This window comes from Pipra filicauda, unplaced genomic scaffold (assembly GCF_003945595.2).
Source record: "Pipra filicauda isolate LSUMZ 115617 unplaced genomic scaffold, ASM394559v2 scaffold12_size5214236_pilon, whole genome shotgun sequence".
Classification (NCBI taxonomy): Eukaryota; Metazoa; Chordata; class Aves; order Passeriformes; family Pipridae; genus Pipra; species Pipra filicauda.
This window is the reverse complement of record NW_024103763.1, coordinates 2,070,176-2,098,002: the sequence shown is the minus strand read 5'-3', so window position 1 is coordinate 2,098,002 and position 27,827 is coordinate 2,070,176. Positions and strand designations below refer to the sequence as shown.

Here is a 27,827-nt window from a genome sequence, read left to right as displayed (position 1 = left end):
AATTGAGGAAGTTGTTTAGCCAGGCAAAAGAAAGTCATGACTGCAAAGCCAGGCAGTTTATCTTAGCTTCATATTGGCATTTCATTGATTCAGCTGCACTATCCTGTCCATTTTGGAAGTGTCCTTAATTTTATAATACTGGAGGACAAATGTGTGATTATTACTGCTAAATCTTTTTTATGCATAAATGAGAATTTTATATGTCATATTTCTCTGCCTTCCTGAGTTCTTTTTGGATGGAAGACATTCTAGAGCAGCATGGGATTCACCTCAAAATCATAAAGGTTTAAGTTCTTCCAAATTTTGGGTTGCGAGGCTTGGATACATAACTCCACATACAAAATTATGACCTCTGAGATGGTTACTATCACCCAGGAACAAGATGTTACAGTAATGATAGATCTTTCTGGTAAAATATGAACTAAATGTTCAGTAGGGATCAAAAAAGGAAACACTTAGGAATTATTAGGAAAAGAATACAAGACAGATTTAGACAAATTCTTATGCTGCTGTGTCAGTTGTTGCTTATAGGGTGAGTGTGTGCAGTTCCAGTCTCTTTAATCTCTTAAGAAAAATGCAGTAGAATTGAAGAAGGTTTAGGAGGCAACAAAAATTAATCAGATACCTGAAGTTACTTCCAAACCAGGATCAATTAAATAGGCTGGCCATCATCAGTTGGGGGAATTTAGGCAGGATATAATAAACGTTTATAAAGTCTTGTGTGGAATGAAATAAGGAAGTAGGTTTGTCACTGTTTAATCTGAAACAAGACCCAAGAGATCAAATGTCTCTGACAAATGCTGGTTAAAAAGAAAATGAGCAGGCTTCTCGTGCAGTCTGGGTTGAAGCTAAGGCACCTCTTGCCAAGGAGGTTGTGCATGCTAGTTCACATTAATGCAAGAAAGACCAGGCAATTTTGTGAGAGAGAAATCTGCTGAGGTTTCCTAAATTCACAAACATTGCTTCTGGGTCAGGATGTCTCTCAGCTGCAAACTGGTAGATGCTTCAGGGTATTCAGGGAAAGTGTGTATGATATGGCGAATGATTTCCAATGAGTGTTCAAAGCAAATTACTTTTAAATGTATGGCACCAGTGACATTTGCATTCATTAGGACTCCTGCTAAAAATAACAAAAAAAAATATCGTAAGTCTATTATTGCTCATTTTTTTAGCACTTGAAGACAAAATTTATTGATGTAGGGTTTCCCTTATGTTCTGTTCCCTTTATTGTCAAGTATATCAGAAAACTGTAAGATTCACGAATTTGCCCTATCAAAAGTTTAATTTCTTATTCTATCTGAACCAAAGAAGCAAATGTGTTTTGTTAATGAAATAGTCTTGAAGAATTAAAATTGACAGTAGATCTTTGCAAGAATACTGTATGTTTTAGAAGCAGGATTAACAGACATACAACAGTTCACAATGATCTTTTGCATTACTTTTCTTTCAACAGAAAATTCATTGCTTCGTTATATGAGCAATGAGAAAATAGGTCAAGAAGACTACATGTTTCAAAGGAATAGCAAAAAGGATACTGGGAAAAAGTCCAAAAAGAAGGGAGACAAGAGTAGTAGTCCAAGTCACTACTCGCTTTTGCCTAGTTTACAAATGGACTCACTGAGACAAGAAGTCATGGGCACACCTGGACCAGAAACTGCTTTGTACCACGTGAGTAAAAATAACATTAACAAAAACCATTTGTCTGTGCTCATGGTAAGAGACTGCCTTGGTTTTATACTGGTGTTGAAACCTTTTTTGGACTGTTGCTGTTGCACTGATTCCTATTCTTCAGACAATGACTACATCTCAAAGAAGTATTTTAGAATTCTTTATTTTGCTTTTAAAATGTGGGATGGACACTGATGTTTTATCTCCTTGATCTACAAGATATCATATTTAAAATGCAGTGTGGTATCTCTGCCTTGACTTACTTGTTACTGATGGAAAGGGAAGAAGCAGCACTTTCCAGACTGCCTAGAAACCTTCTTTCCAGCATCATTGTCCCGGCAACATGCTAAGTGTTGTCAGACAACCCCTTTACTACAGGTACTTGAAAGGCCTGATATTGGCAGGAAAACCTGTGGGAGACGTTTGTTTTCATTTGAGGTAAGGGGAGCCCTTGTGAATGTAAATGTTTTTAACAAATAGCCCTCAATAATGCAATTATAAATGTAAAAGGAGGGACTCTTATTAATAGGATATAAAAGTAAAATTGCAATAACTTGCTAGTTTTTAAATGTGTCAGAAAAAAGGAGTTAGAAGATCACAATATATTTTAGATATGATAACATATTCACCCCATAGAATTATTTATGTTTTAGATCTCAGTAAAAGATGCCAATGTAGAGGAATATATACACAGTAACTGTGCAGCAAAACAGTAGAAATAATTGACATTATCTTCATGTATTATCAAAGAGTATGTAATTTAGATACCCAGTGTCCAAAGGAGATGGCAATGTGGGCTTGTCAGGAAGTCTGCTCTGAAAAACTAGCGGGTTGAGCTTTTCTGAACCTTTCAGACAGCTTACAACTTGGCCTCATATTGTAAAACATCACTGCTGATTCTTGCAGTATAATTGGTGTAGATTAATTGAGACTAATGGAGCCTTTACATCTTTTGATACCATCTGAATGCTTGGTCCACTGGCTTCTAAAACTGTATGCTGCAGTGTGTAAATCTGATAAATGTCAGTGAATATTCATTTAGTATTAAAAGTAAGTGCTTGTGGTGCACTTTAATTAAATCAGGCCTCCAGATTCAAGAATTGTTCTTTCCTTTCTTTATTTTCTGTAGTAATTTAGGTAAGACAACAAACTTTTTTTTTCCTTACATTCTTATTTCCAACTTTAGTTCTACGCTCTTTTTCTGAGTTGGAAAGCTGATAGTGGGGAGATTTCCATTTGCAAAGACAGATTGATATGTATTTTCCCTAATACACAGAGCTGAGGATATTGCAAGTGTCCCCAAACTGTCCTCTTTGTAATGTCTGCAGTCTTTCCTAGAAGGAATCTAATCAGTGCAAGAGTGAGTGAAATCAAATATTTACAGAGAAAAATAGAAAAATTATTTGTATAAGGAAGGACTTTCTACCCTGTCAAGAACAATGTAGTCAATTTGCGACACTTTCCATGCTTTAAGAGAATTCTCATCTCTCAGTAACTTTTCTTAGTATATGATAAATTCTTGACACTATGCAGCGAGAAAAACTTCTTTTTAAGGTGACATCTTTGGTTTTGCTCTTGTTTCCTCTATTATCTATTACGTCTAATTTCCAAATTATGCACAAAGATAAATGATTTACACAAGAATCGGAAGATTCTTCAAAATTCTGGTGTAGAAGTTAATGAGCAACAGAAAACTTGTAATTGAGAAGCAGCACTTCTCATGTAGTTTGGATATCCATCCACAAAACACTTGAACTGCTAACACCACAAATTCCACCAGTGACTGCTAATTCTTCTTGTGCATCATTACCATTAAAGGATGGCTCTCTCTATAATGCCATTAAATCTTCAGCATCTTTTTGAAAATTTAGTAGGAGCTTATTCATTTATATAAATAAATAAAGGTTATTCATCTGTTAGAATACAAATCAGTATTGATCTGCTAGCTGCCTTTGAAGCAAAATGCATGAAGTAAACAGAAAGGGGAAGCTTGGGCCATTGATTTGTCCCAGGGGAAATGGGAAGGAGCCCTTCACAAAGCATTTACAGCCCTCTGTAGCTGAATATTGCTGATGCTATCACTGGAAGTTGGCTGCTATCATGCAGTACAATACAGTTTCCTTTTTGTGGTGATGACATCCAAGCATTCTGGCTTATGAAACCCTAATCTGGTTTGCACATGGGGCTATATGTCTTTGCCACAGAGCAGAGCCAAAGGTTTTGTAATAAATCGAACAGAACTTTTTTAAAATCTCAAAAAAAACAGTGCAGTGAGCAGATAAAGAATGGGGAAGTACAGATAAAACACAAGGAACTCATATCTCTTTACAGTACAATTTTATTAAACTATAGATAGCAAATAAGACAATGAAAACATAACATTATACTCAACTTGCAAATTGCATCTTAAAGATCACTAAAAAGTGTCTGCCCTATTACAGCATTACCAAATTTTGTCTCCCAGTATAGGAATTTACAGGTTATAATCAAATAAGTTTTTAACCTTCTCTTGCTTAAAAGAAACAGAATGAGCATCTTGGGGTTTTCATCAGAGACTGTGTGTTCATATCCTTTCCTCATTCTCATAATTCTTTCAAATCCTTATATTTAATCCTAAAGTATCCTAAGCATCCTTCCTAAAGTATGTATGCCAGAACAGAACATCAGTTTCCAGGAGCTGGATAGAAAGATAATATAACCTTTCTCTTTCTGTTCACTACCTCTCTGTTAAAATATTTAAAGGACTGTTTACCTATTTTAAGCATAGCCTTGGAGCGGGTGTGTGTTTATTACTTGGGTTTAGTTTTATTTTTTTCTGTAATGACGCTTTTTCAAATCACTCATTTGCAAAACTGGTGTTCCCAATCTAATTATTTATATCTTACATTTTTTCTTGTTAAATATATAACATTGTGTATGGTTGGTCATGTTGAAACATATGACTTCTTGGATATGCTTGCTGAATTATCTATGTCTCTAAAGCAACCCTAAGTATGAAATATATGAGAGTAAGGGCTCTGAACCCTCAAATCGGGCCACTGTGATTCCCAAGTCCATAACAAGGAGTATTGAAGCTCCAGGAATATGGGGTCTGCTGTGGAACAGAATTACCAAAACTGGTCTTCTGAAATTATCCTTTTAATATGCATATTCTGTGAAATAGAAAACATGGACATTTAATGTTTTCTCTTTTTTTCTTGTATTTTCTTTTCACTTTTTCCTGAGCTTCCTGGAATAGAAGCCATGCTGCTCACTCAGCGTTCAGGTCTCATGTCATTCACTGGTCTTTGATTCTGTGTTACCTCTATTCAGTGGTGTTTTCATTCTATTTTGAGTCCTTTGATATGAATGATAAATAATTTTGGACTAAAGATGATTCCCAGTGATTAACAATGAATTCCCCTTAGAATTCCAGGCCTCTTTCCTTTTGAATTTTTCAACCATTGATGTGAGCAGGTTGATTACCTTTTTACTGTGAAGGTTTTCTGCAGAAAAGCAGCTTTTACAATTGTGCTGACTTCAACTCCTGCTGCTTTTATACATGGCTCTATAGAAAAGAAAAATCATTGATCAAAAAACTGCACTGCTGAATTAAATTCAACGGAAATGGTATGGTTTTGTGCTGTAAACAAAGTGGATGGTGTTAAAAAATTACCATGGTAATGTAGAAGTGCCTGGTTGCTGTTTATTTGCTAAAAGTTATTCTGTGAAATGCCAGCAGATTCAAATTTTTATATTCTAAAGTGATCACAAGAATGTGGCAGTCTAGCATTTTTCTAACTCTCACAATGCTAAACTTGCATAAAATCACTGGTTTTAACAGCTTTGTTTATATCATTGACGTGTCATTGCAATCAAAAACCATGTGGTCAAGGGTGCATTTCAGTGATGGCCTTGAAAACTGAACCGCGTTTACTTGTGTGCACTGAACGTAACTGATGTGATGGCTGAGACCATAGCAGCAGAAAAACTAATTTGTGTTGTGCCTGTGAAGTAAACATCTCTTGTATCCACATTTGGTATTTTTGAATCCTCACATACAAATTTTCTTCACTGCTTTGGGGTTTTTTCCCCATTCTGGAAAGTGTTTCCAGTGTTATATTGATTTGTAGCCAAGTTGTTGGGTTTGCATTCTATTTTTCTTCCTTGATATTGCAAAAGAAACCAACATAGAGTGTTAAGGTTTTTATTAAGCCAAGGAAAACTGTTGGAGCTGTTGCTAATCTAGTGTCAAACAGGTGTTCAATGTGATCTATTACCGTAGATAGAAAACAGCACAGTTAAAATTGTCTTGAACCTTTGGGGCACAAGAGATGAAAGCTCTGCCATATGATTGTAGTTTCTTAAGTTCATTATGTTATTCTATATAGGAATTTCCTTAGTGCATTGTGCTTTATGTTTTTGTTGAAGGAAAATATTGTTGTTATTTAGGAGAGAGAAATAGTGTCATGGGTCAAAAGAAGTTCCACATCAGGTTAATAATAATCTGCTCCTAACTGGATCAATGGAACTTTCCTTTAATCTAGAAACAGCATTGCTACATGAAGGAAAGGTTATAGCCCATTGTATATAGTAGTATGATTACTTTCTCTTGTATAACTCCCTACTATATACAATAGGCTGAAACCTACACCAATAAACTTGTATTATTTACCTTATTTCTTCTCTCTTCCTGCCTCCTATTATCCCTTTGCCTTTTCCAGTGTATGCTCCCTTGTTCATGTGTATTTAGCAATATCTAATGACTTGCTTGTCATAGGAAAAGTGACAGAAAAATAACAGCTTCTCAATTTGCTGTAATAACCAGCCTATTTTAAATCATTTAATTAATTACAGGACTTTTTTTGGTCATTTTAATTGCATTTGAAAATCAGGTAAGTTTAGTAGCAAGATGTAACATTTCAAGTTCATACATATGAAACAGGGGGTTCAGTGGAGAAGAGAAATCAAGGTTATGTACCTTTGGGATTTTGATGAATTTACATGTGTAGATAGGTACACATGCACTATCTCTAATGTTCCAGTTTTACTTTTAATAAAGGAGAAATACAATAAAAGCTACCAGTTGGAGGTTTTGTGCTTCACATTGAATTAAATTAGTGCACGTTTGGGAAACTTATTCTTTTCCTCTTTAGCATGTATAACTGTCCATGTGGTTGAAATGCAGCCTGGCAACTGTTAACTCACATGATCAATGGCAGTACTTGCTGCTTTGAGCACCCACAGAGAGCCACTTTCCTACACTGCCAGTGAGGACACTGAGGCAGCAAAGGTGAGGGGTTTGACCAAGGCTACAATTTCAGTTGTCTCTCTCTGCCGGTCCCCTGAGTTTGCTGTACCACTTCAGCTCGGGGAGTTTCCTCAGCAGAGCTGGTGGGGCTGCATTAGTCTGGGCATGCAAAGTTAAGTTGGTTGCAACAGTGATCTTGTTGAGAATACTGTAAGTGAAGAAGATTTATGGACCTATTGCAAAAATCATCTTTTAGCTTATAAGATAAATTGGAGGGGAGATAATAACTTTTACATAAATTAACTTCTACTTAAATCATGCATGTTTCCAGATATTTCTTGCCTCCTACAAACTCCTCCAGAAAAAATAAGGGAAAATGCTTTTTAAAAGTTCAATACAACGTATTCAGGCGTTGTCAATATAGAGAAGAATTTACCAAAAACTCCTGATTTTGAAAAGTTGGAAGTCTAAGTCAAGTGGTTGATTTTTCCTTTCTTCTCCTGTTCCTCTCTGCAGAAAGGCTGAAAGGAAGTAAAAAGTGGAAGTACTTAAACATCAACTGCACAGATTTTTAATGAAAATACTTGACTCGAATACACATGTAGTTTAAAACCTTTTAATTCTAGTACTCAATAACTAGCATTTAAGAAAGTGCAGAACATATGCATATTAGTTTCCTAATAAACTTGTACAGAAGCTACCCATCAATTTTTTGCAAAAACCTTCTATGTAGATATGGCATCTAAAAAAACACTATATACTGGAGAATTATTTACAGAAAAAAACCAAGCAAAAATTACCCCACTGAAAAACTAACAATTTACTATAATTGTAAACATGTCAGTATTTAAAGAATTTCCGTTTGGTAATTTTTTTTGTTATGATATTAGAAAATTAAAAAAAAAAGAGTTTGTAGGGAAAAAAATTAAATATCAATTGCACAGATTTTAAGTAGGTGTCTGAAATCTAGAATGTCATTGTACCATTACAACAGATGGAGTCGGTACATTTTCTTCTTAAAAATGTTTGAAGTCCAACTATTTAAATAACAAGTTTTAAATAACAAGGCTCCCTCTTTCTTTTTCTCCTCCCTGTTTTCACAATAGTCTATAGTTAGGCATGTAATTGTTATAGGATAAAAATCTAGCAGTTGATATCAAAGTCCAGTTTAACCTAAGTGCACAGTGCAAAATATTTTCCATATATATTTTCATAATTTTTTTAACATTTGAATTAGTGTTACTTCTTTGCTACGGTCTTCCATCTCCATTTAAATATAAGTATTAAACTGATACTGAAGCTTGCAGATAGATTACAGACTTATATGCATCAATCATCGGCAAAGGAAATTTTAAACTCCTTGAAAACATAAGAAGTATTTGATGTAAAAAAGTTATACTTTTGTTACAGTTCAAAACATTGGCATTTTTATATTCCCAGCTATGAAACTGCCCTGGATTTCAAATAATTTTCCAGAAATTAAATGAACATCATGTAGAGTTTTGGAAATAATTGTGAAATATTTCAGTCTATCTAATACCACAGTAAGAAAGCATTTTAAAACTAATTTCTCTACTGCTTTGTTGTAAGTTAGGCCTTTACAGTCAAAATATAATGGTGCATGCTCTAGCTTCCACTGTAAAAGTCAGAAAACACAAACCTTAACCAAAAGTAGCACATGTGCTGTTGAAATTTCACAAGTGAGAAAACCATCATTTTTCACGATTTTACGAAAATACCTCTCTCAGACTGGACTCCAAGTAGGCACCTGGATGCCTCAGCAGAAAAGTCCAATACTCTGAACTGCTGTGGTGCCCAAGCTTCTCTTCAAGTACTTGTATATTTCTGAAGGTCCAGCGCAGTTTGGCTGGTAAAATCTAAACAGTGGGACATCCCTCTCTGGAGGTGACTGGAGCATCCCTTTCTTCTGTAGGTTACACTGGTCACACCTCAGTTTTTGTAGCCTTAGGGGAATGTAGGAGAACACTTTGGCCTGTTCTACAGCTTCAGCTCCTTGCTCATTTTCCCATCAGTGAGCATGTAGTGAAGAGATAAGGCTGTGTTGATCACTAGATGCACCAACGTGGAAATGGAGGGAACTCTGCACTGCAGTAGAAACAGAGTTGAAGACGCTTATGAATTTTTAGAATAATCTGATTTGGAGTTCTTTTAAAAGATTCTAAGTCTATTCAGAGGCAAAAGTACTAGTAATATGTTTCATATAATGCAATGCAGAGAAGAATGTGCAATTTTTCTATGAAGGCATCATGAGCTTGTATTGATTTCTCGTCAGCCTAATGTAGTATAGTTCAGGTATAGACAACCTTTTGCTCTTACAGACATTTAGAAAGAACAATTGAAAATTGAGTAAGGGGAAGAAGGATATGAGTAATAAACATAATGGAAAATTCTTACCTGTTGCAATCATGGTCTGAAACACCATCATATGTCACAGCCACAGTTGCCTCATTGGCCGTGGGCAGGTTTGAATGTCTACACATTTGCACATGTTCTGATTGAGACAGAAGAACAGCATCTCTCCCATTATTAAGTTGGAATAGTGGTTCCATCTCTTTGTCAGCTTCTTCACTCTCAAAAGAAATCACCTAAATAATGCCGTATATTTCCCTTCATTTGAATATAGCACTTTACTATGTAACAAACATAAAACAAATGATAAAAACAGTATTTGTGTTGTTAAAATCTGTGTAAGAACTGCATCTACAAACCAAATGGTCAAACAGTTAACCAATAAGCAAAATATGCCTTACTTGTGACATTTGGAAATGATTGGGATTGCCATAAGATTGATGTGCTTAAGGGTAATTTTAGATATTCCATTTGAGTTTGGTAAAAATGTGGTTCAAAATAATTCTTCTACATTTGTGATAGAAAAGGCAAGAGAGAAACAGCATAAAAATTCCTTGCTAAAAGAAGATGGCATTGTATTATTTTTGGACCAGTGCAATCAACATAGACTAATAGAGAGGCCTCCTCGTCTAGTCCAAAAATCACTTAAATCACTTAATCCTATTCAGATATGTATTAAACTCCACATTCAAGCATGGTATGAATTGCTGTTGCTACTGATGGGACCAATAAAAGGTGAATGGATAGCCAGTTGTCATAATTCCAAGTAAAATGGTGGACTGAGGGGAGGAAAAATGCCAGCAAGAGAAAGGCATCTAATGATTTTGCTATAGAAAAAAAAATACAAATGCCTCAGAAACCAGCAGAAAGTGCATATGATAATAGGATAATTCAGGCTGGGAGGGACCTCAGGAGGGTCTGTAGTCTAGTCTTTGGCTCAGAGCAAGACCAGCTCTGAGGTCAGACAGGGCTTCTCAGGGCTTTACCCAGTTGGATGTTAAAAACCTCCTGAGATGGAGACTGCATGAGCTCTCAGCCAGCCTGCTGCTCTGCTTGGCTGTCCTTATGGCAAAAAAGTTGGAGATGAACAATAAAACAGATATTTTGGCAATAGCTGAAATGATAGCAACTTGCTTGGATTTAAGGCATAGTTTCTGCTGCATGATTGCTGCTTAGCTAAAATCACCTTGTGAATGTGACTCAATAATCTCACATCTGTTCTGCCAGTTCTAGACTCTCAGTCCTTTGAACTCAAGAGTGAAGAGAGTAGGTGTGCATATGCAGCTTTTATATATGGTTCTGTTTAAGCATATATTTTGTGAAACTTACTTAATCTCCTCAGGAGGGAGTGCTAAGTCCTTTTAATTATATGGAATAATATCTGCATTGTTCTTAAGGTATATTATTCCTTTCAGAGATGAGAGAATATTTTCGCATCTGCATTCCTTCTCTTTAAAAGAAGTAGTTAATACTATAAACTTTCTCTTATTGGGGAAGTGGTTGCCTAAATGAAATTTGAAGGCATTGAATATGGGAGATTTTACATCTATTTCTATATACACTGTGATCTTTACTAAAATCTAGATTTAATTATTGCAGCAAAACAAAATGCTCTAGAGATGAGGTAAGATTGGTTTATGGACCGTCATGAAGCACAGTTGGAGTCTTTTGTGGAAAACTTTTGTTTTAAACTTTCTCTATTACCTTATTATGCATTGTGACCATGAGGGAAAAAAATTGCTTGTTATAATTTCTTTCTGTGACAAAGCTGGGGAATTCTTTAAAAATGAGTCACTGTTAAGGTCATCTAGTCCAGCTCTGCCAGTGTAGATTTATTCCTTACTGCATAGAATATAATGGTCTGAAAATATAATTTTACATGGTCTAGAGATGTAGATCTGTACACTAATAAATCTCTCAGCTCAGGACATTTTGAATTTCCTTTCACATCCCCATTCTGTATTTTTTTCTTTTTCATAGAACCATTCCTGATTGTATCCTGCCTTTATTACCTGATAGAGGACTGTTGCCTTTGTAGTTATTAACATTGTTTGTACATCAGTAAGCTGCATTATCTGCAGCTGGTACAATCACAGTAGCACAGCTGAGACACATTTTTTTAATGTAGAATAAGTAGTTTAGTCCCTCAGTCACTCCCCTTTGAAAAAGAAGAGATTAAGTGCAGCATATTGTAGCAGGGAAGTGCATGTCAGGTATTGCACAGAGGGGACTCAGCGTGAGTTATCACTGCAACATGATGGGAATGTCACATCTATGAGAACTTCCATCTAGGTCCTGACTTCTCAACTGGCTCCTCTCTGTATTCCTGTCTGCATAAGGGGAAGGGAGGTACTAGGACCATAAAAGCTTTCAACCAAGGATACTGGCTGGCATGTGTTGTGAAATTTGGCATTCTAAAAGACTGTACTGAGTGGTGAAAATGTTGTTTGAATTAATGGAGCACAGATGCCCATTTCAGAGTGCCATTTTACCAAAATGCCTTTACAGGCAGCTCTGTTGTTTCTGAACAAGTGATTTTTTTTGAAGTAGTGGTTTTGACTCCACAGGAGTCTCTGCCCCACTTATGCAGTGGTGGCCCCTTGAGCCTGTTGCTAACTCACAATGTGGGATATTGTAGAGTTTCACCTGGGAGGAAAATGGCTCTTTGCAGCAGTGTGGCTCCTGAACAGAAGCTGTTTTATTAGGTGTTTCTATTGTACTGGAAAGAAGTGCTTGTTGCTTAGTGCCTGATCTCTGAGTCAGCCAATCCATCTCTTCTGCTGTGCTGGGGAGGAAAAAGAAGCCTTTTATTTTTCATATAGCGATAACTGCTTTTTGTCTATTTCTCAGGTATACCCCTTTGCTTTCAGATTATCCCAAGTAGATAGTTTTTCCAACACTACAGAATTCTGACTTAGAATGTAGTGTAAAACTAATTTTGTAGGCTGGTTTGTACCCATAAGGTCACCATAACCGGCTCAGAATTAAAGACTTAATGTTATCTTTCCCCACCTTCTGAGAAGTGCTGTTTCATCTTGTGCCTGGAGGAAGTTTTACTGAATTGCAGCAAGTAATGTGACTTTTATCCTGGAATGAACTGTTCTTTTTCTACCTTAATTCATAGATGCAATGGAAGAGTTTGGTATGAATTTTAACAGAATGTGTTATGGCTTATGTATAAATGCTTTTTCCCTAGTTTCCCTGTGGAAACTTCCCCTCAATTCAAAGCCAGAATAAGTTTTCTGTTTCTTTCACTGAAAGCATATTATGCCCAAGTGCTAACACAGAATAACTTGCAAGAGTGTATCTTCCTTACAGCAGAAATCTGTTTTCTCAGTTGTGCCCTTATTCATTACAGAGCACCTACATCCCCTTCACTTTTCTCTGTCGCACAATCAGACAAAAAAATATAAAAGACAAAAAAATATTGCTGTGGGACACAATCAGGAGTGTTGCTAACTGCTCCTACAGAAGGAGGTGTATGTACTCTTTTCACCATAAGCAAGCACCTATGTGTTGCAAGGGGGCATGGGACCTTTATTTTATGCTAACAATTTTTCCTCTAGAAAAACTGTGGGCCTGATGCAAGATTTTGTTAATGTCCTGAGGTTGACTTCTGTTTTACGGTAGTTAGTTTTCTTCTGAGAAGATCCAGGGTTGGCTCCATGCTGTGCCACAGACCACCTCTCTAATCCAATGTAATCAAGAATAAGTTTCTTAAATCTGCTTGGACAGTCTTATTTTTTAAAAGTTTAGATAAGCATACAGAGGAAAGCCTACCTTTCCTATGAATAAGATAGAAATTGCCTAAGCAAAACTGTATTTTTCCTGGAGGAAATTGCATAGTTTGAAAGAGGTTTGTTTGACTGATACCTGCTAGAGGGCAATGCAGCAGGGCACAAGGAATGCACAAGGCTTCTGGAGTGCTTATGAGGTGACGTGTCTCAGTGACACTGTGAAGGGACAAAAGGCCATGGACATAAATTGAAAACCTAAGAAAAAAATACTTTTACTGTGAAGGTGGTTTAACTGGAACAGGTTGCTCATGGAATCTGTGGAGTCTCCATCTTTGGAGATATTAAAAACCCAACAGCCCAGAACAACTTGCTCGAGTCTGCTTTGAGCAACAAGGCTGGATGAGATGATCTCCAGAGGTGCCTTCCTGCCTCAGTTGTTTTGTGGTTTTTCTGACTGGTCCATTCGCCTTAGTAAGAGATTAAACTGGAAACTGCTCTGGGGTAGAAATCAAAATAAAAGGTTAAATACTGTTCTGTAACAGACGATAATTTAGTTTCTTTTTCCTCTTTAAATGGATGCACTTGAAACATACACAGTGTTGGAGAACTGATGTATCTTGGACTTTCGCCATTAAAGGATACATACTGTTTTTTGAATCCTCCCTTTCTCTCCTAGATTACTTACTGTCAATAAAAGTAGTGTGGGAGGTACCAAAATTACATGTTTCAAAGTAGATGTAGAGCAGAAGAGTGATCTCAGAATAAATTATTCTAATGAACAGCACTTGTCTAGTTTAACTTTTTATTCTCATTTGCTTCAGACAGCTATGACAGTGCTGCAGTCCTTGTTATGTCAGTTGAAAAGACAGTGGGGGAATATGAGAACCCTCATTTAAATTCGATGTTGTCCAGAAGTTTTACTGCTTCAGTATTTCAGTTAGAGTCCTGTGTCGTAATGGCTAAGAAGGAAAATCTTTCTCTGCTGATGGAAAGCAGCACCACTATATATTATTTTCTCACCATAGCCTGAAGATTTGAAAAACTATTTTATTTTTGCATTCATTATGCTAACAACTTTGCACAAACAATTTGCACTACCTTGTGCAAGTGTTGATTTGCATCCAGCTAATGTAACATTTGCCACAGAGTCCCCCCAAAGGATAAGAAAACATTTAGGGATGGGAGAATGAATAAGAATCCCTGAGCAGAAAAGCTGTGCTTGCTATCACATTTCAATCAATTCTGTCCTTAGCTAGCATATTCTTCTTGATTAAGCAGCTATAGGAACAGCTGTATGAAAAGAATAGACATCTTTGATATTATCAGCCCTTGATCAGTAGACTATGTAATAAGGAGAGCATCCTGCACAGCTTACGTAGCCATTGCCTACCACAGAGGCAGCTAGAAAGCTGGCAGCCTCAAGGTCTTAGGCTACGTTTTTATTACAGTAGCATACTCTTAAGGCACATATTTAACTCTTCTTAAGGCACATACTGTTTCTTTATCCTTGTAGTCATTAACAAAATGCATGTGTTGGGAATTCATGGTCAGAGATCCAAAAATACAGGGATCCAGTTAGAACTGTGACCATGAATGACATGGCATAGCCATGTACTGTAGATCTAGTACTTCCTAGAAGCCTTTCATAGTGGACTTTCTGAATGCTACCAAGAAAACTATTGCTTTGCCAACTTTCTCAAATATATGTTCATTTGGTCTTAGAACTGAAACACCTTTTTGGGTCTCTGAAAAAACAAAATGAAGGGAGAAGTAGGAATATGGTATGTAGGATAACATACCAAGCCATGAATTCTGGGATCCATTCTTCTAGTGGCTTAATATGTTGGTGCCTCTCACAACCCATTTGACAGAACCAGTGATCCGTGCTTCTCTATGTCTGAGGCACCCACCATTTAGAAGTGAAATGTCTGCTGGGTATTTAATATAATGATTCTACCTTACTTGTTGATACTCTTTGTATGTAGTACAGAACCTCATTTTTAGGAGTTTGTTCATATGTAATGTTCATACTGTGTTTTAGTATTAGATGTCTTAGAATCTTAGTGAATGCTGTCCTTTTAAACCCAGGTATGGTAGTTTTGCTATAGAGTGTGCTCACAACAGAGAACTGTGCAAGGAAAGCACGAGTTTCTGTTACCAAAGCACCAAAAGATCAAGATTTAATTCAATAAATTTTCCTTTGAGGAGGCAAGGCTGAAGGTTTCAGGGCATTGTTAATCAACTGTGGCATACTTTGTTGGTAAATCTCTTTTCATTCCAACTCACTATGGATTTATGAATTACTTGTATATGATGACTTTTGTCATCAGCCTATTACTAGTGTAGAAATAGTTCTGGATTTGCTTTCATAAATTCACTGCTACAATTTTGTATTAGATTTTCTCTCACATAGACCATTTGCTGCATTTGCATTTTACCTATCCAGAGCAAAGCCCCACTTTTAGAAAGGTTGCATAAACAAAAGCTCTTGCAGCATATTAAAAATACTTTATTAATGACTTAGTACCAGCTCGTACCATTTTTTGGTAACTAAGTAGTTGTAGCCAAAGATGAATCAGAGAACACTGAGTGTATGAGAAGTTCAAAATCCAGACGTAAATTAAAAAAAAAAAAAAAGAGAACAATTATTTAGCAAAATGAAAGAAGAAAAAAGTAGAATAGAATAGAATTTGGAATAATCTAAGAGTTCTTGGTTACAGGAACAGGAGTATCTCCTGAAATATGCTGACAAGTCAGATATGCCACACCTGAGATTTTTTTGCAGATATTCAGTGTTAGCAGTCTGTGGACTCCAGTCAATGCACAAACCAAGGCAGTGAGGTATTTGCCTTTCTAAATATGATCATAACTTAGAACATAGTCTTTTGTTATCCCACTTTTTTGTAGGTTCCCTTTTGAATGTAATTTCACCTTTAGATGCTTGATTTGACCATTAGCTTGGTAACTGATTCCTTCAGAGCATCAAGTCATGCCTCGTCTCTTCACTCCCACGCCGGTGAAGTCCTGTGTGGTCCAGCTTCAGCCCTTGTTCTGAAAACTGCCTTGCTCCTGCCCTGTGTGGACTCAGCTAGTTTCAAGACCTGTCTGACTATAAACAGTAATCTTTTTTTACTTACTTTGAGGGCTAAAATAGTCAAATAAGCAGGTCAATAGTTGTTCCTGCTGAAAACAAAATAGTTACCTGTTGTGAATGAAATTCTGCTGCTGATTGGCAGGAGGTTTCAAATTCCTGAGCTGCCAGAGGTCTTCTCTCATCATGCCTTTGTAACATACAGTTCTTGAAAACTTCGTTTTCCACAAGTATCCATGAAAATAATTACTACTGTCTATTATTATCTCTTAATGGAGACTAAACAAGATGGTAAAAAAAAGAATTTGGCAATATCATCTGTTGCAAGTACCCTTGCGTATGAGATATTAATACTGATGTATAGTGTGACACTGTAATACAAACAGGTTTGCATTTTCCCCCTTTTCACTCTTCTTTTAGCTCTGAAATTTTGGATCTCAACACACGAAATGCAGAGAAATGTGTATCTGGGATATCAAAACTATGAAAACACAACGTTGCCAGTATTCTCCAAGTATTGAGAACTATCTCTCAAAGTGAGAGATCAGTCAAATAATTGGCAGCACCAACTTGCTTTCTTTTTTTTTTTCCAGATACTATCTTTTCCATCTGTAGCAGAAAGTTCCAGTAATCAGAAGTGTTACAAGCTACCCTGCTGAAACTAGAGAAAGTTGTCTCAAAGTGACAGAGGGGAACTGCCTGACTGTAAATAGTTCCTTAGTGTCTAAACTTGCAGCTTGAGAAAAATTGGATTTGACTTGAGCTCTAAATAAAACTATAAAGATACCTGCCATTTTCCTTTTCAATCAGACTGAGCTGAGATTCGGGTAAAAGAATTGGAGATTATTATTTCCATAACCTGATTCTCTCCTGCAGCTTTTTTAAAATGAGCAAGCAAAAAATCTCTGAAGAAAAGTGAAGAAACAAAAAAGCACTTCTCCTTGGAGAAGGAGAATTTTAGGAGCTCTCCAATTTAGTGCTAGTTGCTATGGCCAATCAGAGAACCTTCAGTTGTGGTCTTTTTTGGGCAGACCTACAAATACTGTAACCATGAATGAGTTTATGTAACTATTAGAATATATGTATTTTTTGAACATGAATGTAATGTTCTGTTGGTCACATCTGGAAGTTATATTAGATCTTAAAGAAGCTCTAAGGAACAGTTTAACCAGAAATCTTCAGACTTCCTCCTCAGACTCTTGAAGTTTGGCAAAACAACCAGTCTTCTCAAAAAATCAGTACTTTCAATCTATTTGTCTTCTACTTTTATATGAGCCATCAACTTTAATAAAAATTTTCTAACTTTCATCATAACAGTTTTATCAAATATTCTTCTCTCCTGATAGCAGTTTCACTTCAATTTAATATTAGTATTGAAAGACCAGTTTATTAAGTTTTCTATTTGGCATGTTAGAAATAAATGATTTGAAACAAATTATCTCACACTTTTATTTAAATACATTTTTCCAAATAGAGAGCTATCAAATTATTACTGAGTTAATAATAAATTTATTTTCAGCCTTCTGAATGTTAATTACTAACTTTGAATGTTGTTTCCCTTCTGAGAAAATATAGAGAAGGCATGGTACTAACCAAAAATAAATACTTTATCCCAAGAGCTGAAATCAGACAGAAACCTGGATAACTCTGAGAATGAGACAAAAACCCGGTAGTCTCATTTCTTGACAGTTTTGTGTTTTACATACAAATATGCTGATGCTGATTGGATGCACACAGATAGTGTTGATTATATCATCTATATGGGATTATTTTCTTGCTAAAGGATTAAATACAATTTATAGGTCATTGGTGATCTCTTTGGTTAGGGTGAGCCTCCACCTGCAACTGTTTTACTGTGTAGCTGTGTTACTGTGCTACAATCCTAAAAGGCATGTCCTGAGGGAGATTTCTGTTTCCAGCTGTTCAGTCTTCTGATGGACTTTCAGAACTCTGTCAAGCACTTTGAAGAGTGTTAGGGTAAACATAACGCACAAAGCCAAATTTGGTAGTGAACAGTTGCAGGAAGAGAGGAACTGTTATGGCTCCTCCATGCACATTGAAATCTCCATTGGCTGATGGAATGTGCAGCTAAGCCCTCAGAAAGGTAGGGCTGGAGGTAGGTTAGCATCCTTGTTAAAAAAAAAAAAAACAACCAACCAAAAAACAGAAACATAGGAAAAATCTTTGTAAAAATGGTGTTTTATTCCTCTGGAAATACATGTGCTTTGGATGCTGCTGATAGCAAAGGCAGACATATATATACATAAAATGTTTCTTTGATATTCTACTTAGACATGCATTTGTCAGAGGGCTTGGTTTTGGTATATTATTAAATACAACAAGCTCAAAGATCGCATATTACAGGAGAAAATCATTCCATTCAAAAAACTGAGATTCAGAGCATTCAAATGAGTTTTGTTATATGTTAAATATATATAAATAAGTGACACCTTGCTTTTGGATAATGGAAGGTTTTTCTGATTGTATTTTGGGTGACTGGAAAGCATGTAATTCAGAATATGACTAAAAAAATTTCAAATTTTCCTCAGGAGTGAAAATTTCCACATCTTAAGGCATTTATCTATTTCATCTTTTTCAGTGGCAGTCTTGTTTCCATTTTACTTATTCCTTTGAATTACTAACAACTTTCTTCAATATAGAATGCTGCTTTCTATTTCATTTCGTGCTTGTGCTCAGAATTAGTGGAAGAGATGAATTCTTGAGAACTTGGACAAGATGTATGTGAAAGCAGTTGCTCAAAGCTCAAGATGTATCAGAATCAAAATGCACTGAACATATATTGAATCTGGCTTTGTGGGCGAGTCATTAAACAGTATCTTGCAGCAAGCTTGCATTAGTACAAGTACATTTTTGGCTTTGGTGTGAATCCATAGTTTTAGGGTTTGTGGCATTATAAAGAAGTATTTATAATATTTTCATGTTTGCCACATCACAGAATTAAGGTTAAAAGGGTAACATTATGGTGGCCAACATCAGGACAGGTCGCATAAAGAAGCTGTGGAATCTACCTCGTTGCAGATAGTTGTGTCTAGGCTAGAGATGACCCTGAAGAACATGATCCAGTGTTGGCTTCAAAGCAAGCCCTTGCTCTGATCAGGAGGAAGGACATGACCTCCTTTGTCATTCTCTGATTATAAACAATATATTTTATATTACATATACATCTTCAGGGTTAAAAAATAAGATGGTGCTGTTTTTTGCAAAGGGTGAATTAACATGAAGCCTGAAGTCTATGTAAAACAATCTATAGTGTTAGTTAAAATCACTGCAGCTGAATAGTTCCCAGGAACTTCACTCAGTTGTAGATTTTATCCTTGATTATAATTTAATTCAATGAGCTAATTTAGAATAATAACTGAATTCATTAAAACCTTTCTATTTTGCAATGTGACATAATGTATGGAAAAATGGCTAGACATTTAAATTACATGCTTCTTCCTGTTAAAAACTGATACCCCTTCATTACCCTTTCTTCCCAAAAACTGACTCAGAGGTTGAGAGGTGTGAGCTCACATTTGCAGGCTCAATTTAAGGACAAAATATTTAAAGAGAAGGCTTTTCATATTGTTCTCACCTGCTTTCAGAATCACTTTTAAGAAAACCAAGGTTTTCCTTTTCTGTTTTGACACTTTTAAAATATTAGTGCAGAAAAGTCAAGCAGCAGAAAGAAGTTGTCTGGGTCGTGAACTGAGAAGCAATAAAGTTTTGGATTTGTATATGTGTGTGTTTTTTCAGCCACTTTGAATTAGTCAAGATTTTTAAAGTGTCTAAGAGGAAGTTATTTACACGTCTGCCCAGCCACTCTGTTATTCCTGGGTGATGAGAACTCTCTTAGTACTGCACAGGTTGAAATGTTTCATGTGATGTAAGTTGGGATGGTGTTACTGTCTTGGCTTCCTGAGAGCTGGTGCTGATCTGATTGATACTGGTAGCAGAAGAAGGGCAAGAGCCAGGGAATGAAAAGAAGTGGGGTCCTTTTTTCTTCCCAGTGGAGTCCTATTTTGACCCTCTGAGGTGGCAGTATAGTTGAGTAGCTTTCTTCAGATATGATATCCAAGGAATCAGCAATCAAGCAAGTCAGATAATTTTTTTAATTACACTTAATTATGGCATTGCTGGTAATTTTCCCCATGGACATGTTAGTATTTGCTTCTTGAGAATCTCTCAACTCTGAGGCAAAACATCCCTTCGAAGCTGAGCCCCAGTCTTCTGCAGTGAGCTCAGGTGTGCAGGAAGTAGGGAGGAGAAAATTAAAATAGAATAGAATTATTAAGGTTGCAAAAAAACTCCAGGATCATCAAGTCCAACCTTTGACCAAACACCACCATGTCAACTGAACCGTGGCACTAAGTGCCATGTCCAAAACCAAAGCAACTCTTTGACTTGAAAAGGGAGTCTTGTAAACTGGGGTGGGGGGTTGTCTTATCTGCTAAGAACAGGATTTGGGATCTCAGGGCTGTCAGTGCTTTTGCTTTAATTTATTTTTACCAAGTGGCACAAAAGTTTTGATTTTTTTTATTAATTCCTGGTAATCTGAAATAGGAAGTTTTAATTCTCAAGACACTGTAATGTGGCCTTTTCTTAGTTTTAGCAATAATACGTTTGTCTATCTTGATAGAAAACTAAAATTCAAAACAAGTGAAATCATGTCTTTAAATTTTGGTGTGATTAATTACAGAATTACTTTTTTAATTCACTAGGGATTGTGATTATCTGAGTCAAAGTTTCTAAACAGAATGACCATGAAATGTGTTAATATGTATTGCTATTATTAAAAAGCTAGGATCTTAAGTAAAGGAGTAATTTCCATCCTGTCTCATTGCCAAGGCAATAGGTTAGTTCATGAGAGTGGATCAACTGGAGGGAAGTACTTCCACTTAAAACCTGGTAAAAAATGAAGTTTTAGTTCAGAATTTTTATTTGGGAGACTTTTTCCTAGTTGTGATTTAGCAAAATTTTGCTGGTGTCCTTCAAAATACTCAGCTTTTCCTGAGAAAATTGTCTGATGGTCTAATGACCATTGTATAAGTACCTTCACACCTGCATTAGGCACTGGATTAATTTGCATATTTTCATATATATGTCAAGAATACTTTAATTAGATGATGTATTAGAAATGTATGGGCTGCGTATTTTCACTATCATAGTAACCAAAGGGAGTCATTCCTTCTTCATTAGCAGAACAAGAGAAGAGAAACAATTTTAGAGAGAAGCTTCAGTTGTTTTGGCAAATTAATTTGTGGTCTATTTTAAGATGTTTCACAGTGTGCTTTTGCTTTACAACCTTATAAACAGGTGAACTAAAATTGCCTTTTTTCTTAGGCCTGGAAGTCTTTTGGCTGGTGTTACCTGATGATGACTTCATGTCCCCACCTTACATTTCTTTTATTATAAGGATGTGGTTGAATATAAATCTTGTATTTTCATTTCCTCTGTTTTGATTTCCTTGTAGACATTTCAACAGTCTTCTCTACAGCAGAAAAGTAAAAAGAAGAACAAAGGTAAAAAATAAATTTGTTTTTATGTATTGGTAGGAAGGGAATTGCCAACATTAATGTTATGGTATTGCAGTATCTGAGGAACTAGAACTTATCTCCATTCAAATGTTCAGTTCATTTGATCATGTTGAGAATGTATTAGTCCATTACTGATGTCTCATAGTTTCCTAATGCTCCTCTACCTTTATGTGTCTGGTTTTATCTTGCTTTTGAATACTCAGACTGACTCAAGCCTCTTTGGGGCCAGGGTTGGTTTTTCCAGCTGTGTGCATGTAATGCCTCAGTGCAGCACTTGCTCATTACCTACGCTGTCAGGTAATTTGTATCATAGTAAATTTTCTTCCTTTGTTGTAGAAGTACAAAGGCCTTAGGAACTGTTTAGTTTCAAAAGAGGCTGCAAAGAGAGGTTTTGGAACACCTATGAAGTACTTAAATCGCTGTATTTGGCAACTGCTAGGGAAAGTACATGAATTTATATGTTGAGTGCTTTGATCTGATGTGAAATATTAATCTTTTTCTTATTGTTAAATATATTGTCTTTCTTTTCTCTATAGTGTCTTCTCTTTCTGTTTTGCCTTTTTTTTTTTTTTTTTTGGTCTTATCCATAGAATATATAGAATATAAGTTCTGAGATGCTGAACATGTTTTTCTTTTTTTTGCTTTGGTTTTTAAATTATGGTGACTTGCATAAGCTTTGTGGTCAAAATAGAATGTTTGTAATAATTTATGCATGGCAAATTTAGTTGAAATTTTTACATAATTTTCTTAAAAATATGGTGCTTTCTAACTAGCTGTCATTGATTTAGTGGACAAGTCAAATGGTTTCACATCAACTTGTCATTTTCAGCTCCTATTCCTGGTAAAAGCAAAAGACGGATCTCATGTAAAGATCTTGGTCGAGGGGACTGTGAAGGCTGGCTTTGGAAAAAGAAAGATGCCAAGAGTTATTTCTCCCAGAAATGGAAAAAGTACTGGTTTGTCCTGAAGGATACATCTCTATACTGGTATATCAATGAAGAGGTAAAATATCTGTGCTCATTGTCTCAAAAAACATTCTGCTTAGCGCTGTTGTCATGACTTAGTGAGTAACTGATGCTTTGAGTGCTTATATGTTAGTACCTTTGTTCAAATAATCATAGTGAAATTAATATTAACTGCCTGACAAAATTACTATTAAGGTCTGGAGATATTTGGTCCTTCCAATTTACATTTTACTACATGGAAAAATAACAGTTTCCTGTGTCCTGCTGACAGAATAAATCTATCCCCAAAGTCTTGAAAGGGAAAAAAGGTAGTTATTTAATCCTGTCATTCAAGCTTTAGTCATGGAAGTGTAAACTTTGATGTTGTGCTGCCTGGTGTTCCTTGTTTATCTGTGCTAGTGAAACTACCCAAACCTCTGGCAATTAAGGAAGACACTTCTGTTTTCTCAGTTGTGTTCTCCTGTTGTTCCTTCTTTGTAGCTCTTTATGTGATTTCAGTGCTTATATATGCTAAACTTAAAAGCATAGTTGCGGCCCAGCTGAATTATGTACAGGTTTGATTCTGCAACATATTCTGCGTTGGTACACATTTGTTTATATCAGCTTATAGCAACAAAGCTTTTTGCCAGTGAGTTAGGAAACCTTGATTTTATATCCTATTAATCTCAGCAGAAAATATGCTGAGATAAAATCATTGCCAAGATGTGGATGCATTCTGTCCTGGACTTGTTCTTTTAATCACTGCAAGCATTTGTACATAACCTTTTCAAAATATTGTAATCCCTAATTTTTCCCTGAGTAAACAGAAAGCAAGTTGTTCCATGAAAAGAGTTACTGAAACCTGTTTTCCCACAGATTCATTCCATTTTTATCTTAATCCCAGCTTCAGATCAGTAACCCTAACTCCATCCTTCCTCCCTTGGCTACTAGAAGGTCTTCATCAGGGCGGTAGTTGGTGCCTACAACTACAATGAGTGCTCAACAGCTGTGGCCAAGGAGCATATGGAACCTCTGAGTTGTGCTATATTTTCCTGTGCAGAGGGCAGTGGTCTGAGCACCTCTGTCTCCCACCCTGTCCCAAGCTTCCCTGGGACTTTCTGAGACTTAGTCATTTTTGAGACCTCAGCCCCCTCAGCAGTGCCTGTAATCACCAACAGATTCAAAGGCTGGCAGGGGGTTCCTCAGTGGTAGATGGACAGACAAGACAACAGTGCTCTTTGCCAAAATTGTTTCCTTAGGCAACCATTCAAAAAAGAAATAGCAAGATTATTCTAAACAGTGTCCTTTGGATTTGAAAATACCTGCTAATGCTGAACCTGTTACAACCTTATACCTTCCACACAACAACTCCAGCTCCAGTTTTATATGCTGATTTATGTCTTTTATTTATTTGTTTTTAAGAAGGCATATAATCATATGGACTGCATATGTAGTATAAATAACAATCTGAATTCTTAGAAAAAGATGTAATTCTGTGGAATTCCTTAACATACATTTGTATTTTCTGCAGCTTCACTTCTATGATCCTGTATTAATTTTGCATGCAAAGTTATGAGCTGTTAATAAGAGAGACTATGTCATTGATGTAATAGTAGCTTAAAATAAATAATGCTTTCAAACTGTGAAAAACCAAGGGAGATGGAATATCTGATAAAATAAACTTTGTAAGTCTTTAGAGGAGAGAGGAGGAAGGTCAGATGTATTCTGAGTGTTGTAGAGAGATGAAAGTAGCTGAAGAGATATCATGCCTCCTAGCTGTGATATCTTATGAAGATGGCAAACAGCACACATTGAAACTGCTTTTTTCCCTATTTCTTACAGTAGGCTGCATTTCTCCATACTAATTAGTCCATCTTCCCCCAAAATTAACTAATTACAATAACTAATTGACTGAATACATTTGGTCATTTTGTATATTTTCTAATGTTGGTTCAGCTGTGAAATTGTTTGAGAAAACTGGGTATTTAAAATTGTATTTTACAGCAAGGGATCTGTCTTACTACTTTGGCAAAAGTCCCAGTGACTTCTGTGGGAGGTTTGCCAGAGCAGAGCATTAGTGTTCCTTATGTAAGAAGCAGACAAGTGAAAATATTTCTAAGTTTTCAACGTGGTGGGTTTTTTTCTGACAGTTTAGCTACAGTAATATCTGGGACTATCTTTGCAGGATGAAAAAGCAGAAGGATTCATCAGTCTACCTGAATTTAAAATTGACAGAGCCAGTGAATGCCGCAAGAAATAGTAAGCACGCTCAAAAATAATGCAATAATACAATTTTAAAAGTGGGACAAAGGACAAGGTTTTCTCTTAAAACAGTGACATAATGGACTTCATTACAATGATCATGGGGTTGAATCACAGACTAAGCTCATACAGGAAAAGAAAATTAATTTTTGTGGGTGTGTGCCATCTTGCCCAAAGAAGGCTATTTTTTTGCTTCATCATGAATCACAGTGCTTGACTAGACCAAAATGAAATATGAACAAGAAGACTGCTTAACTGCTTCTGTCCCTTTATTTTCCTAGTTTCCCTTTCTTCTTTTTTTTCCTAGTTTTCCTTTCTTTTTTTTTTTCCTTTCTGTTAGGGGTTGGGTTTTTTTAATTTGTTTGCTGGGAGTTGGAGAGCATTTGTGTGATACTGTTACACTTGATAAGAAGCTTTAAGCATAATACAGAGACCATAGAGATAAAAATGTCCCCAAGTTATGGCCAGGCATCAATATTTAATGTAACTCCAAGTTAGTTAGCATCATCTCAAAGTTTGCTGACACAGTATATCAGTCCTGAGGCAGTTAAAAAGAGAATGACAGCAATTTTTGTATTTTGGATATATGACCTAAAGGTCTTAAAGAATGTTTCTTCTCACCAGTTTATGCTGCTATCTAGATTTGTGCCATTGCACAAATCTATTTATTATTTAAATGCAAATTCAAGCATATGTAGCAATATGACAGGTGCATACTGCTACAGAGATATTTTTAGAGTCATTATTGTTCAAAAATTTTTTGCCTTGCCTTCTAGTGATTTGTAGAGTTCTTTTAAGTTTAACAAGGCTTTGGAATTGCTGAAATTTGTAAAAAACAGTGTTTGCAAATGTAAAGTAGTATGACTTGTAGGACATAGAGTTCTATAGAAGGCACTGACCTTTTATCAGTTGGTTTGTGTATCTCTTCAGGATGAGCTCTACTCTCCATGATGGTCTCAAAGAGCAGAAAATGAAAACTACATTTAAAAAAAAAATATATCAGTTTGGGCTTAATTGTCCTGTGTCCTTGGGCTACATGGCTGAAGTGCTTCATTTTTAATTTTTGTTGGGGCAACAGCATAAAGTCAACTCTCAGAATTGCACCCTGCTTAAATTGTTTTGGTTTGGTTTTACTTGACTTAGTATCTACTGGATAGTAGCATGTAAAATGCAACTATTAAGACTCTTTGCTTGGGTGGCATATAAAGATAAAAAAAACCCTCTAAGAGTCCAGACGACAGATGCTGTAACAGTCTTAAGAAGTCAATTTTGGGTCTCGGTTACTTGATGATGTCTTTCTAAACTGAGCAGATGTCACTGTACATCTGCTTTGACTTGCATAACATTGTGTCATGCTGTAATGTGTTAGAGGAATTCCTTTAGTCTCAATTTTATGTTACCTTCTCTAGCAGTAGCTTTCCTTGATAAAAAATTCATATGCCTGCTTTCCAAAACATGCATGTGTGTACATCTGTGTACACACACACAGACATATATATCGAAAATTGCAATGATACACATGAAGAACATAATTACCATTTTCCTGAGACATAATGGATTAGAGAGTAAGAACTATTTTATTACTATATATATATATATATATATATATATATATATATATATATATATATATATATATAAAACTCACTGTGTCTCAGGAAAATGGTGATGATGTTCTTCATGTATCGTGTTTGCAGTTTTCCTTATCTTCTTTGGGACTGTTAAATTTTTTGTACTTATTTTAAGAGACACCTCCAGAAAAATTATTCTTCTGTACTGTAAATTATTAATAATTTTAAATGCATTTTCTGGTTCTTCAAGTACTTCACCATAACTCTTTATCCATCACAGATAAGAGATTCTTTCTAGTAATTTATTTCATATTATGTATGAAATGCAGTAATTCTCTCAGCCCGTCATGGTGATTACTTTAGTGGAAAGAAAAGATGAGATGTAATTGCCCATTGCTTAGAATGACCTCATGAACACAGTGTTGATTTATGACAGCTTTTCAGAAGTCAATCAGCACATCACATTTTCCTGTTGGAAATGCAGTCATTAGAGCTAAAGGTAATATCAAAGTCATTGGGATGTGAGAAATCACCAGGACTGAGAATTTTTCTGTTGTATTGAATTAATTGTTCTGTCAGTTTTCTGTTCAGAAAAAACTGGCAGCTATATGTATATCAACAAAATTACCTGATACATAAAATTTTATCTTTAACTGGTTAACTTTATCCAAATATAGTACACTGCAGGTGATGGTGAAACAATTATTTATGCACATATGAATCAGGAATTATTTAGAACAGGGTAGTTGAAGAGCACTTTACTTGGTGAAATCTGGCACAATCCTAAAAGTTGTATGTTCATATACTGTTTGGGGGCATGCAACAACTCAGGAAATATAAGCTCATCTCATTCTTTTGTGACCATGCTGTCTTACGTCTTAAAAACAAAAAAAAGTTGTGCCATTACATTTTTATAATTATGTTTTTCCTCTACAGTGCATTCAAAGCCTGCCATCCTAAGATCAAAAGTTTTTATTTTGCTGCTGAACATCTAGATGATATGAACAGGTAAGGAAATCTAGCAAAGTTCAAGGGCACATTCCTTAAATGTGACACTTCTTGAAGCTAGTAATAACACAGTGATAATAAAGTATGTGTTATTCTAAAAAGTTATGTTTAATAGCTAATGAGTGCAGAGTACCATTATTTCTGACTAGTTTCTGACTGGCTAAATATTTGATTCATGCAAAAATTACCTTTTCTTGAAACAAATGTTTGAAGATTCCCTGTTTCTAAAAAGAAATAAATACAGTATGTGAAACAACTCGAAACGCAATTTCAGAATTCCGGGTTTCTGTTTTTGGCTCTGTAGCACCTGCCAATGTGAGATATCTCCAACTCTGCTTCCTAACATACTACCAAACAGATGTGATACTTGCTCTGGGAATCCTTCTGTTTCTTGCCCTGGAGGGAATAA

General features: G+C 35.9%; 1 protein-coding gene across 5 annotated transcripts in view; it reads left to right on the top strand.

Annotated features, from left to right (window-relative positions):
• The window catches only part of CNKSR2 (connector enhancer of kinase suppressor of Ras 2), a 210,175-nt gene that overhangs the window by 132,516 nt on the left and 49,832 nt on the right, over window positions 1-27,827 (top strand). For all 5 annotated transcript variants that reach the window (XM_027731127.2, XM_027731128.2, XM_027731123.2 and 2 more), the window contains 5 exons: window positions 1,454-1,668; window positions 21,570-21,618; window positions 22,463-22,635; window positions 24,763-24,836; window positions 27,347-27,418. In XM_027731127.2, coding sequence (XP_027586928.1) covers window positions 1,454-1,668; window positions 21,570-21,618; window positions 22,463-22,635; window positions 24,763-24,836; window positions 27,347-27,418 — 583 coding nt within the window. The remainder of the gene's footprint in view (window positions 1-1,453; window positions 1,669-21,569; window positions 21,619-22,462; window positions 22,636-24,762; window positions 24,837-27,346; window positions 27,419-27,827) is intronic.